Source organism: Cucurbita pepo, chromosome LG01, assembly GCF_002806865.2.
Source record: "Cucurbita pepo subsp. pepo cultivar mu-cu-16 chromosome LG01, ASM280686v2, whole genome shotgun sequence".
NCBI classification, from domain to species: domain Eukaryota; kingdom Viridiplantae; phylum Streptophyta; class Magnoliopsida; order Cucurbitales; family Cucurbitaceae; genus Cucurbita; species Cucurbita pepo.
Window position 1 is genome coordinate 3,828,915 of NC_036638.1, and position 12,315 is coordinate 3,841,229.

The 12,315-nt window shown below is 37.9% G+C and overlaps 1 protein-coding gene and 1 long non-coding RNA gene across 2 annotated transcripts in view; one reads left to right on the forward strand and one right to left on the reverse strand.

The window, feature by feature from the left end:
* Positions 1–283: 283 nt before the first annotated feature.
* On the reverse strand, positions 284–2,263 carry LOC111787505 (5-amino-6-(5-phospho-D-ribitylamino)uracil phosphatase, chloroplastic-like). The gene has a single exon (XM_023667525.1). It carries the CDS (start codon positions 1,563–1,565, stop codon positions 432–434), a length of 1,134 nt encoding a protein of 377 aa, XP_023523293.1. The 5' UTR covers positions 1,566–2,263; the 3' UTR covers positions 284–431.
* A 644-nt stretch (positions 2,264–2,907) lies between these two features.
* Positions 2,908–12,315, forward strand: part of LOC111777407 — a 30,702-nt gene continuing 21,294 nt past the window's right edge. The window contains exons 1-4 of the long non-coding RNA XR_002812393.1: positions 2,908–3,215; positions 3,554–3,679; positions 4,329–4,406; positions 4,501–4,590. This is a non-coding gene — a long non-coding RNA (uncharacterized LOC111777407). The remainder of the gene's footprint in view (positions 3,216–3,553; positions 3,680–4,328; positions 4,407–4,500; positions 4,591–12,315) is intronic.

A 12,315-nucleotide genomic window follows, 5' to 3' on the forward strand; every position in this document is an offset into this window, starting at 1 on the left:
TTCAGTGAAGAATGGAGGGGAGGAAGGAAAACAATCAGAAGATATTGTTCTACAATATCGTTCATTCATATCATGCTTAATGGCGATCTTCCTTGATGTTGCTATAGAACAATATCTGCTAGTGGTGGGCTTGAACTGTTATGGAAAAGCTCATATATGGCTTGAACTGTTATGGAAAAGCTCATATATGGAAAAGCTCGAATATGATTTATAAAGTTGGTGGTTTTGAGAGGAAACAGTGTTAAAAGAAGCAGAAAGGAAACGATGAGCTTCCAGACACAAATATAAAAATACATGCATATAGCATTAAGTTGGTCCAATGCAGACCACTTCTGTTCAATTTTTGTCAATATTTCCCACCCTTTTATACACAGATGACTAACTATTAACGTTAAGAATCATAACAATAAATTCTGTACATTTAGATTTGGTCACCAGAAGATATCATCAACTGCTGTCTTCGTTGATGGAGACTGTTCATCTTCCTCCAACTCCATCTCCAACTCTGGCTCTCCAGAACCAAATTCAGAGGACTCGATAGCAGCGAGATTCTTCAAATCGACAACCGTCAGCTCATTAAGATGCCTCACCACCAAGTCTGCAGCCCCGAGTTCATAAACAGGATGCTTGCTTGCAACTGCCACACACTTCATCCGAGCATCATGAGCAGCCTCAATAGTTTGGTTTGAGTTCCCAAACACAATGCATCTCTCAGGAATGAAGTTCAAGAGCTGTGCTGCATAAATGAACATTTCTGGATCAGGCTTTCCCCTGTGAACATCTTCTGCAGTTATAATCACATTGAAATCGCCATCCATGCCTATCGTTCCCATGGCCGACTCCAGAGCTTCTCTAGGACGAGTCGAAACCAGTGCCATGGGAATTTTATAATGCATCAACACATTCACAAACTCTTTTGACCCTGCTCTTAGTCTGTAAACTCCCCCTTGCAATGCCTGATAGATTTCTTCCTTTCTAGCAGCCATTCTTCTCAGCTGGGCAGGATCTCTTGACCAGCAGAGAACTTCAGAAATGGCCTGTTCATTCTTCATCCCCTCGATTCTTCTAAGAACAAAGGCTGGGGGAGGGGATTTTCCTTCTTCCTGAGAAAGAGCTAACCAGGCTTGCTTCTCAATTTCAGGGTTGTCCTCAATCAACACACCCTCCCACTCAAATATGGCACCCAACCAACCACAGCCCATTCTTTCTTGTCTAAGCAATGGATTGTGTAATGAAGGATTATCTGCTTTGTTTTCTGGAGGCCATAAACCTGGCTTTCGATCAAAGCCAGCATCAATATCATAATTCCAATCCTTTGGGATTTTATCCTCTCTAAATGAATATGCCTCTTTTGTCACCTCCAATGATGAGGTCTTAATTGACAAAAGTGCAAATCGATTCACTTTGTATCCAGAAACTGAGGAGGACGAAATAAGCCTCTTACCAACAAATTTTGACGTTGGAAACCAGCTGTTCTTCCTCTTGTAGGATGTGTCCTTAACATAAGTTCCTCCACATAACAGCTGATGACCAAAAAACGAAGCTGCTGCAATCGACTGAACCATCCTAACTAGTTGACTGTGCTGATCCAACGACAGTTTTGTACTTCAGGCTCTGAAATTACAGCCAAACTAGACAAATTTACAGTTAAAAGGAACAGGAACCAACCCACCTGGGTTCCTGTGAATCAATTTCAACTGATCCAAGAAGCAACTTCAATTGAACTATTCAACTTTGAGATAGAAAGAAACCACAGATCCCCAAAGTGTCCTTTTAGACAGAAAGGGAAAAGAAGAACCTCTCCAAACACAAAATTCAACGCCCTTCCGTCAAAGAACTGCCACAAACATTCCCACTATGGGCAAAACCAGAGCAGAATCCACAAAATCCACTATTCCAAAACGCCAAAAAGGGAACAGAGGCATGCGAAACAAGTAAAAAGAGTCGATGGGTATCGACCAAATCCAAAATAAAACGCAACCCTCTAATACAAATCAACCAAACATCACTCCCAACCGAAACCCAACTAGGAAAAAAAAAAGTTCAAAATAAGAAATAAGATTGGAAAGAAGAAGAAGTGATTACCAAGCAGAATCAGGAATTTGGATTGGATTGGGAATGGATTGATGATAAGGAGAAAAGGGTTGCTACTGAATAAGGGTTATATTCGAGAACACGAAAAGAAAGAATCTCCCATTCCTCTCTCTCTCTCTCTCTCTCTCTCTCTCTCTCTCTTATCAGGGGAAGGGATTTTAGTTACTGGAAGAAGAAGGAAGGAGTTTTGTGGTTTATATTCGTGCGGAGACTGGTCGCGCACAACGACCAGGGCAACCGGCTGGAAGGCCGCGTGTCGGTCACCGTCTCGTTTCTTCTCGGTTCCTCTTCGCTCCTTCTTCCTTTTGCATTTACCCCCTCGCAGTTGCCTCGTTATTACGTTTCTGCCACTCAAAATTTAATATGCCCTTTGAAAATTAAGGGAAACCAAAAAGGAAAAAAAAAAAAAAAAAAATCCAGGTTTTTGATTGATGACCCTTTGGTAATTAGTTCGGAAATAGCCTATCATTCTCAGGAATAAGAGATATTAAAGGGTATAATCAAATTACAAAGCTTTTATTTATTTTTATTTATTTTTATGAAAGCTTAATAAAAAAAAAGAAAATATGGTTAACAAAATCTAAAAAATCCCTAGAACTGCGGAAGAAATAAAATCAAGTAATCAATTAGTTGAATCAAAAAAGGAAAAAAAGAAAACATCAATTTAATGTACCTAGCCGGTCGTATCGTCGACGGTTTTCAACGGACGAAGTCAAACGGTCTTCGTAGCCGTTATAGCCATCGCTTAGTCGGACGCCACCTGTCTCGCCCACCGCGGATTTTACACGGCTTATATATTTCTCCCCCACTCACACTCTCTTCTTCAGCACATTCTCACACTAGAATCAGAGCGCTCCCCTCAACGGCCTCTTTCCCTCTTGAGCGTTCGTTGCCGAAATCGAATTCTCGACCATTACCAGGCGATCGGAGGAAGATGGCCTCTTTCCTCTTGAGCGTTCGTTGCTGAAATCGAACGCTCGACCATTACCAGGCGATCGGAGGAAGATGGCCTCTTTCCTCTTGAGCGTTCGTTGCCGAAATCGAACGCTCGACCATTACCAGGCGATCGGAGGAAGGGAGAGCAGAATCGAAAGAAGTTTCTCGCCTCCTCAAAAATAGAGGTAATGTCACTTCATTTAGTTTATGGGTAGTTTGGTCTTGGCTATTCTGTTCTGGGTTTGAAATTTTAAGGTTACAGTCGGCTATTCCGATTTTGGGGTTCACTGGAGAACTCAGAGGTTAATCAAAGGATTGTTCATCTTTCCTTTTTTTTCTTTTGCATGTTATCGACACCTTTTGTATTTTTCGTGGTTTCGATTACGGAGGATTAGAGCGTTTTTAGTAGGTTCATTGCTTCCATGGCAACCTGATTATTATCTTGGACTCTTCGTTTCACACCCCGTCATCTTCTATCTCTTCTCGGGGGGCAAACCTGATATTCAATTTCATGTGTTGGCAGATGAGAGGAGCTCGTATGTCACTCAGACTGGTTCCGACAACAGAGAGGGGAAGCACAAAGCAATTACTCTTGAAGCAGTTGGTCCTCTCACTGCCGGTGGGGTTTTCGCATCTGCTAGGACTACTGGTATGATTCCAAATTTTTGAATATTCTGATCATCTCACTGAGGCCTGTGAAGTTGAATTTAAGTTTTTGGGGGTCTTCTAAGATTTTTTTTTTAAAAAAAAATTATTATTTGTAGCTTCATCTTCTTTTAGATGTTACTCTGTTTTTCGGCACACGGATTATGTCAGTGACTTAAGTTCTGTGAAGATGTTATAGTTTTCAGTATTTGCATACTTGTCTTTCAATGTTAGTATGCCCACATTTCTTACAGTAGTATTCTATTTTCTGAACCCTCACAGCTTTGCATTTACATTCATTTAAAAGGTCATTTACCAAGGAAGATGTTATACCTATATATTTAGGGTCTTCTCCACTTTTAAACAACGTGGACTATGATCACATTCATAATATTTGAGCGCATGTTGAAGGATTTACAGCTTTTTTCCGGTTATTTGCATATGATTTGAACATAAATGAAGTGTTTTACTTAAATTTCTGCACTAATTAGTCACAAGGCCCTAATAGTTGAGTTGAGTGACTACTTCAAAGCTAGCTAATACATTTAGACCGAGGCTGAGATTATCTTGTTGTTATATGCATTTGTGCACACACTTACATTATGGAAAAGATACCTTTTGACATTTTCTCTACCTTACATTTTCTTTTAAAGGTAGAAGAAAGAATTTGGTCGGTCGAAGAGGGAAAATGCGGGTTATAAGGAAGAATTTGGTCTGCTGAAGAGGAAAAGGTAGAGTCTAAAAAAGAAGTAAAGCTAACTGCGGTTGCTTAAGAAGTTTTCTTTAAGACATGATTTTGATCAGTAACTATGTTGAAAATTTCAGATGGAAATGGAGGACATGGAGGGAGATAATAAAGTTGAGGGCATTCTACAAGGAATCAAACTCCGGTTGCTACTTTCAACGCTCCATCAGGTAAGAAGTTTTATATTTGGCAATGTTGTGGTTCTAATAAGGTTAGGTTCCTATGTTTAGTTTTTATTATATCTTTGTTTTTCTTTTTGATGTTTCTTGTGCTATACGGATATCATGTTTTTGTTTTATGAGTGTTTTTGGTAGCTAGGGAGATTTTTTTTTTCTCTAAAAAGAAAAGTAAAGCTTTCCTTGAGATCAAATTAAAGAATATAAGAGGAACACTAGAAAACCATCCCAAGAGGAGTTCAATTGACCTAATAAGATGCTCCAATCAAACAATATAAGACTTGAAGGGCCAGTACGAAAAATTGGACACACCCTCCCATATAAAGGTATGATCTAATAAGGCTACACCTCACCCAAGGTCTTCCAATCCAAAAAAATTCTATTATTTCTTTCAACCTAAAAATCCCATAAAATTCTGTAAAATAAGCTTCTCCAGCATGGAACTCTACAGCCTCTAGGTTGGGCAAAGACCATAGGAGAGATGAACTCGATCCTCGGTCATTCCTTACAAAAGATACAACAATGGGCCCTAATCTATAGGGGTGAATTGAGCTACTAAGTAAGGAGGCTTATTTTAGGGCAAGTAAGAAAGGGATTGTAAAATTTTGTAAATTGGATGAATCATTAAGATGTTGGGATGAAGGCACTCCTTAGGAACAAGAAGGACTCAAGGGTGCAAGGATGATTTTATAAGGACAGGCTTGGGAAGGACAAACCTGTAAAAAGACGCACAAGGAACTTGGAAGGACATCATTGAGAGCAAGTAGTACAATTAAGTTACAACCCTCCAGGAATATCAAGACTCCTTGTTGGATACAAGGAAGGCAATACCCCATCCGCTCAAAGAAGGTAACAAAAGGATTACCAAGGAAGACTTGTAATCTCAACAAAGTCAAAAGGAACAAATGCCGGAAAAAGTACATGGCCTTAAGACATAAGTTAAGGACTAAAGTATGCAAGGACGATTATAGTAAGGACAAGCTAGAGAAGGACAAACCCATAAATGAACCTCGAGAAACTTTGAAGGACATAACTAAGAACAAGAAGTACAAGAAGAAACAAGAGGAACCTCTAAGTTACAACCCTTAAGAATAAGGTTGATTATTGTCTAAAGCCAAAGACATAAAATAACAACCCTTAAGAATGAGGTTGATTATTGTCTAAAGCCAAAGACATAAAATAACAAGGATAACAAGGATTACCAATGATAAGTTACAACCCTTAAGAATAAGGTTGATTATTGTCTAAAGCGAAAGACATAAAATAACAAGGATAACAAGGATTGATTACCAATGAAGACTTGTAATCTCAACTAAGGATGTTGAGAAGATAGTTAAAAGAAACAAATGCCGAAAAAGTCTATGGTCGCCTCAAGACATAAGGACTAGGGATGCAAGGGCGATTGTAAGGACAACCTTGGGAAGGACAAACCCATAAAAAAAGAACTTGGAAGGACAAATTGAGAACATGTAGTATAATATGGAACAAGAGGAACCTCTAAGTTACAACCCTTAAGGAATAAGGTTGATTATGCCAAGGATTGTTGGGTATAAGGAAGTCGATACGCCTTAAGGTCAAAGATATAAGTTAATACAAGGATTACGAAGGAAGACTTACAATATCAACAAAGGATGTTGAGAAGATAGTCAAAAGGAACAAATGCCTGAAAGAGTCCATGACATCAAAATATTAGTTTAGGATTAAAGGATGCATGGATGATTATAAGGACAAGTCGGAGAAGGACAACTCGTAAAAACACCCTCAAGGAACTTGGAAGGACATAACTAAAAATAAGTTGTACAACAAGGAACAAGAGGAACCTCTAAGATACAACCCTTCAAGAAGAGAGTACACCTTAAGGATATAAGAGAGTAAAAGGAATAAGGTTGATTATGGCTAGACTTGTTGGGTATAAAGAAGAGAGTACACCCTAAGGATATAAGGTAATTTAAAGTTAACCAGAAGACTTGTAATCTCAACAAATGATGTTAATCTCAACAAAGGAGATTAAGAAACAGTCAAAAGAGAACAAATGTCGGAAAAAGTCCATGGCCTCAAGACATAAGTTATAAAGACTTAAGGATGCAAGGACGATTATAAAGACAAGCTTGAGAAGGAAAAACCCGTAAAAGGGCCCTCAAGGAACTTGGAAGGACATAATTGAGAACAAGGAGTACAATATGGAAAAAGAGGAACCCTCCTCTAAGTTACAACCCTTAAGGAATAAGATTGATTATGTCAAGGCTTGTGTTGGGTAAAAGGAAGGCAAAATGTCCTCAGTTCAAAGTTAATAAGGTAACAAAAGACGTTGAGAAGCTGGCCAAAAGGAACAAATACCGAAAAAAGTACATGGCCTTAAGACTTGTTAAGGAGTAAAGGATGCGAGGACAATTATAATAAGAGCAAGCTAGTGAAGAACAAACCAATAAAAAGATCTTAACGTAACTTTGAAGGACATAACTAAGAGCAAGAAGTACAAGAAGAGGAACCTTTGAGTAACAACCCTTCAAGAATAAGGTTGATTATGTCGAGGCTCCGTTCGTATAAGGAAGAAAGTACACCCTAAACCCTAAGATATAAGGTAACTTAAGGTTAACCAAGGATATAACTAAGAGCAAAGAGTACAAGAAGGAACAAGGGAACCTCTAAAACACAACCTTAATGGAATAAGGTGGATTACTTCAAGGCTTGTTTGGTATAAGGAAGAAAGTACACCCTAAGCCAAAGATTTAAGGTAACTTAAGCCAAAGATTTAAGGTAACTTAAGGTTAACCAAGAGCACAAGAAGGAATTGTTCCTCTAAGACACAACCTTGATGGAATAAGGTTGATTACTTCCAGGCTTGTTGAGTATAAGGAAGGCTATGCGCCCTAAGCTCTAAGATATAAGGATTAATGGACACAAGAATGATTACAAGGAAAAACCGGAGAAGGACAAACTCGTAAAAAGATCAAGAACTTGAAATGACAAAATTGAGAACAAGTAGTACAATATGGAACAATAGGAACCCCTAAGTTACACAAACCTTAAGGAATAAGGTTGATTATGTCAAGGATTGTTGGGTACAAGGAAGATAATACGCCCTAAGGTCAAAGATATAAGGTAACACAACTATTAACAAAGAAGACTTAAAATCTCAACAAAGGATCTTTATAACCTAGTCAAAAGGAACAAAGGTCGGAAAAAGTCCATGGCCTCAAGACATAAGTTTAGGACTAAAGGATGCATGGATGATTACAAAGACAAGTCGGAGAAGGACAAACCCATAACAAAAACCCTTAAAGAACTTGGAAGGATAAAATTGAGAACAAGTAGTACAATATGGAACAAGTGGAACCTCTAAGTTACACAACCCTTAAGGAATAAGGTGGATTATGTCTAGGATTGTTTGGGTATAAGGAAGGTAATACACCTTAAGGTCAAAGATATAAGGTAACACAGGGAAGACTTACAATCTCAACAAAGGATGTTGATAGGATAGTCAAAAGGAACATATGCCGGAAAAAATTCATGGCCTCAAGACATAAGTTTAGGACAAAAGGATGCATGGATATACAAGGACAAGTTGGAAAAGGACAAACCCATAAAAAAATCCTCCAAGAACTTGGAAGGTCAAAATTGAGAACGAGTAGTACAATATGGAACAAGAGGAACCTCCAAGTTACACAACACTTAAGGAATTAGGTTGATTATGTCAAGGATTGTTGGAAATAAGGAAGACAATACGCCCTAAGGTTAAAGATATAAGGTAACACAAGGATTACCAAAAAAGACTTTCAATCTCAACCAAGGATGTTCATAAGATAGTCCAAAGGAACAAAGTCTGGAAAAAGTCCATGGCCTCAAGACATAAGTTTCGGACTAAAGGTTGCATGGATAATCGATTACAAGGACAACTTGGAGAAGGACAAATCCATAAAAAAAAAAACCCTCAAAGAACTTGGAAGGATAAGATTACAAAGACAAGTTGGAGAAGGACAAATCCATAAAAAAAACCCTCAAAGAACTTGGAAGGATAAAATTGAGAACAAGTAGTACAATATGGAACTAGAGGAACCTTTAAGTTACACAACCCTTAAGGAAGACAATACGCCCTAAGGTCAAAGATATAAGGTAACACAAGGATTATCAAGAAAGACTTTCAATCTCAACAAAGGATGTTGATAAGATAGTCAAAAGGAACAAATGCCGGAAAAAGTCCATATGGCCTCAAGACATAAGTTTAAGACTAAAGGATGCATGGATACTAGTACAAGGATAAGTCCAAGGATGACAAAACTCATAAAAGAACCCTCAAAGAACTTGGAAGGACAAAATTGGGAACAAGTGGTACAATATGGAACAAGAGGAACCTCTAAGTTACACAACCCTTAAGGAATAAGGTTGATTATGTCAACGATGGTTGGGTATAAGGAAGGAAATACGGCCTAAGGACAAAGATAAAAGGTAACACAATGATTTCTAAGGAAGAAGACTTTCAATCTCAACAAAGGAGGTTGATAAGATAGTCAAAAGGAACAAAGGTCGGAAAAAGTCCATGGCCTGAAGACAAAAGTTTAGGACTAAAGGATGCCTGGATAATCGATTACAAGGACAGGTTGGAAAAGGACGAACCCATGAAAAAAACTCCCAAAGAACTAGAAAGAACATAATTGAGAACAAGTAGTACAAGAACAAAGAGGAACCTCCAAGTTACATAACCCTTAAGGAATAAGGTTGATTATGTCAAGGATTGTTGGANGAACTTGAAATGACAAAATTGAGAACAAGTAGTACAATATGGAACAATAGGAACCCCTAAGTTACACAAACCTTAAGGAATAAGGTTGATTATGTCAAGGATTGTTGGGTACAAGGAAGATAATACGCCCTAAGGTCAAAGATATAAGGTAACACAACTATTAACAAAGAAGACTTAAAATCTCAACAAAGGATCTTTATAACCTAGTCAAAAGGAACAAAGGTCGGAAAAAGTCCATGGCCTCAAGACATAAGTTTAGGACTAAAGGATGCATGGATGATTACAAAGACAAGTCGGAGAAGGACAAACCCATAACAAAAACCCTTAAAGAACTTGGAAGGATAAAATTGAGAACAAGTAGTACAATATGGAACAAGTGGAACCTCTAAGTTACACAACCCTTAAGGAATAAGGTGGATTATGTCTAGGATTGTTTGGGTATAAGGAAGGTAATACACCTTAAGGTCAAAGATATAAGGTAACACAGGGAAGACTTACAATCTCAACAAAGGATGTTGATAGGATAGTCAAAAGGAACATATGCCGGAAAAAATTCATGGCCTCAAGACATAAGTTTAGGACAAAAGGATGCATGGATATACAAGGACAAGTTGGAAAAGGACAAACCCATAAAAAAATCCTCCAAGAACTTGGAAGGTCAAAATTGAGAACGAGTAGTACAATATGGAACAAGAGGAACCTCCAAGTTACACAACACTTAAGGAATTAGGTTGATTATGTCAAGGATTGTTGGAAATAAGGAAGACAATACGCCCTAAGGTTAAAGATATAAGGTAACACAAGGATTACCAAAAAAGACTTTCAATCTCAACCAAGGATGTTCATAAGATAGTCCAAAGGAACAAAGTCTGGAAAAAGTCCATGGCCTCAAGACATAAGTTTCGGACTAAAGGTTGCATGGATAATCGATTACAAGGACAACTTGGAGAAGGACAAATCCATAAAAAAAAAAACCCTCAAAGAACTTGGAAGGATAAGATTACAAAGACAAGTTGGAGAAGGACAAATCCATAAAAAAAACCCTCAAAGAACTTGGAAGGATAAAATTGAGAACAAGTAGTACAATATGGAACTAGAGGAACCTTTAAGTTACACAACCCTTAAGGAAGACAATACGCCCTAAGGTCAAAGATATAAGGTAACACAAGGATTATCAAGAAAGACTTTCAATCTCAACAAAGGATGTTGATAAGATAGTCAAAAGGAACAAATGCCGGAAAAAGTCCATATGGCCTCAAGACATAAGTTTAAGACTAAAGGATGCATGGATACTAGTACAAGGATAAGTCCAAGGATGACAAAACTCATAAAAGAACCCTCAAAGAACTTGGAAGGACAAAATTGGGAACAAGTGGTACAATATGGAACAAGAGGAACCTCTAAGTTACACAACCCTTAAGGAATAAGGTTGATTATGTCAACGATGGTTGGGTATAAGGAAGGAAATACGGCCTAAGGACAAAGATAAAAGGTAACACAATGATTTCTAAGGAAGAAGACTTTCAATCTCAACAAAGGAGGTTGATAAGATAGTCAAAAGGAACAAAGGTCGGAAAAAGTCCATGGCCTGAAGACAAAAGTTTAGGACTAAAGGATGCCTGGATAATCGATTACAAGGACAGGTTGGAAAAGGACGAACCCATGAAAAAAACTCCCAAAGAACTAGAAAGAACATAATTGAGAACAAGTAGTACAAGAACAAAGAGGAACCTCCAAGTTACATAACCCTTAAGGAATAAGGTTGATTATGTCAAGGATTGTTGGATATAAGGAAGGCAATACGCCCTAAGGTAAAAGATAAGGTAACACAAAGATTACCAAGAAAGACTTTCAATCTCAACAAATGATATTGATATGATAGTCAAAAGAAACAATTGTTGGAAAACGTCCATATGGCCTCAAGACATAAGTTTAGGATTAAAGGAATGCATGGATGAGTGTAAGGACAAGTTCGAGAAGGACAAACCCATAAAAAAATCCTCAAAGAACTTGTAAGGACAAAATTGAGAATGAGTAGTACAATATGGAACAAAAGAAACCTCTAAGTTACACAACCCATCAGGAATAAAGGTGGAGTATGTCAAGGATTGTTGGGTATAAGGAAGGAAATACGGCCTAAGGACAAAGATATAAGGTAACCCAATGTTTTCGAAGGAAGACTTACTCAACAAAGGATGTTGATAAGATAGTCAAAAGGAACAAAGGTCGGAAAAAGTCCATGGCCTCAAGACAAAAGTTTAGGACCAAAGGATGCATGGCTAATCGATTACAAGGACAAGTCGGAGAAGGACAAACCCATGAAAAAAACTCTAAAAGAACTTGGAAGGACATAATTGAGAACAAGTAGTACAATATGGAACAAAGAGGAACCTTTAAGTTACNATTACAAAGACAAGTCGGAGAAGGACAAACCCATAACAAAAACCCTTAAAGAACTTGGAAGGATAAAATTGAGAACAAGTAGTACAATATGGAACAAGTGGAACCTCTAAGTTACACAACCCTTAAGGAATAAGGTGGATTATGTCTAGGATTGTTTGGGTATAAGGAAGGTAATACACCTTAAGGTCAAAGATATAAGGTAACACAGGGAAGACTTACAATCTCAACAAAGGATGTTGATAGGATAGTCAAAAGGAACATATGCCGGAAAAAATTCATGGCCTCAAGACATAAGTTTAGGACAAAAGGATGCATGGATATACAAGGACAAGTTGGAAAAGGANAGGAAGGCAATACGCCCTAAGGTAAAAGATAAGGTAACACAAAGATTACCAAGAAAGACTTTCAATCTCAACAAATGATATTGATATGATAGTCAAAAGAAACAATTGTTGGAAAACGTCCATATGGCCTCAAGACATAAGTTTAGGATTAAAGGAATGCATGGATGAGTGTAAGGACAAGTTCGAGAAGGACAAACCCATAAAAAAATCCTCCAAGAACTTGGAAGGTCA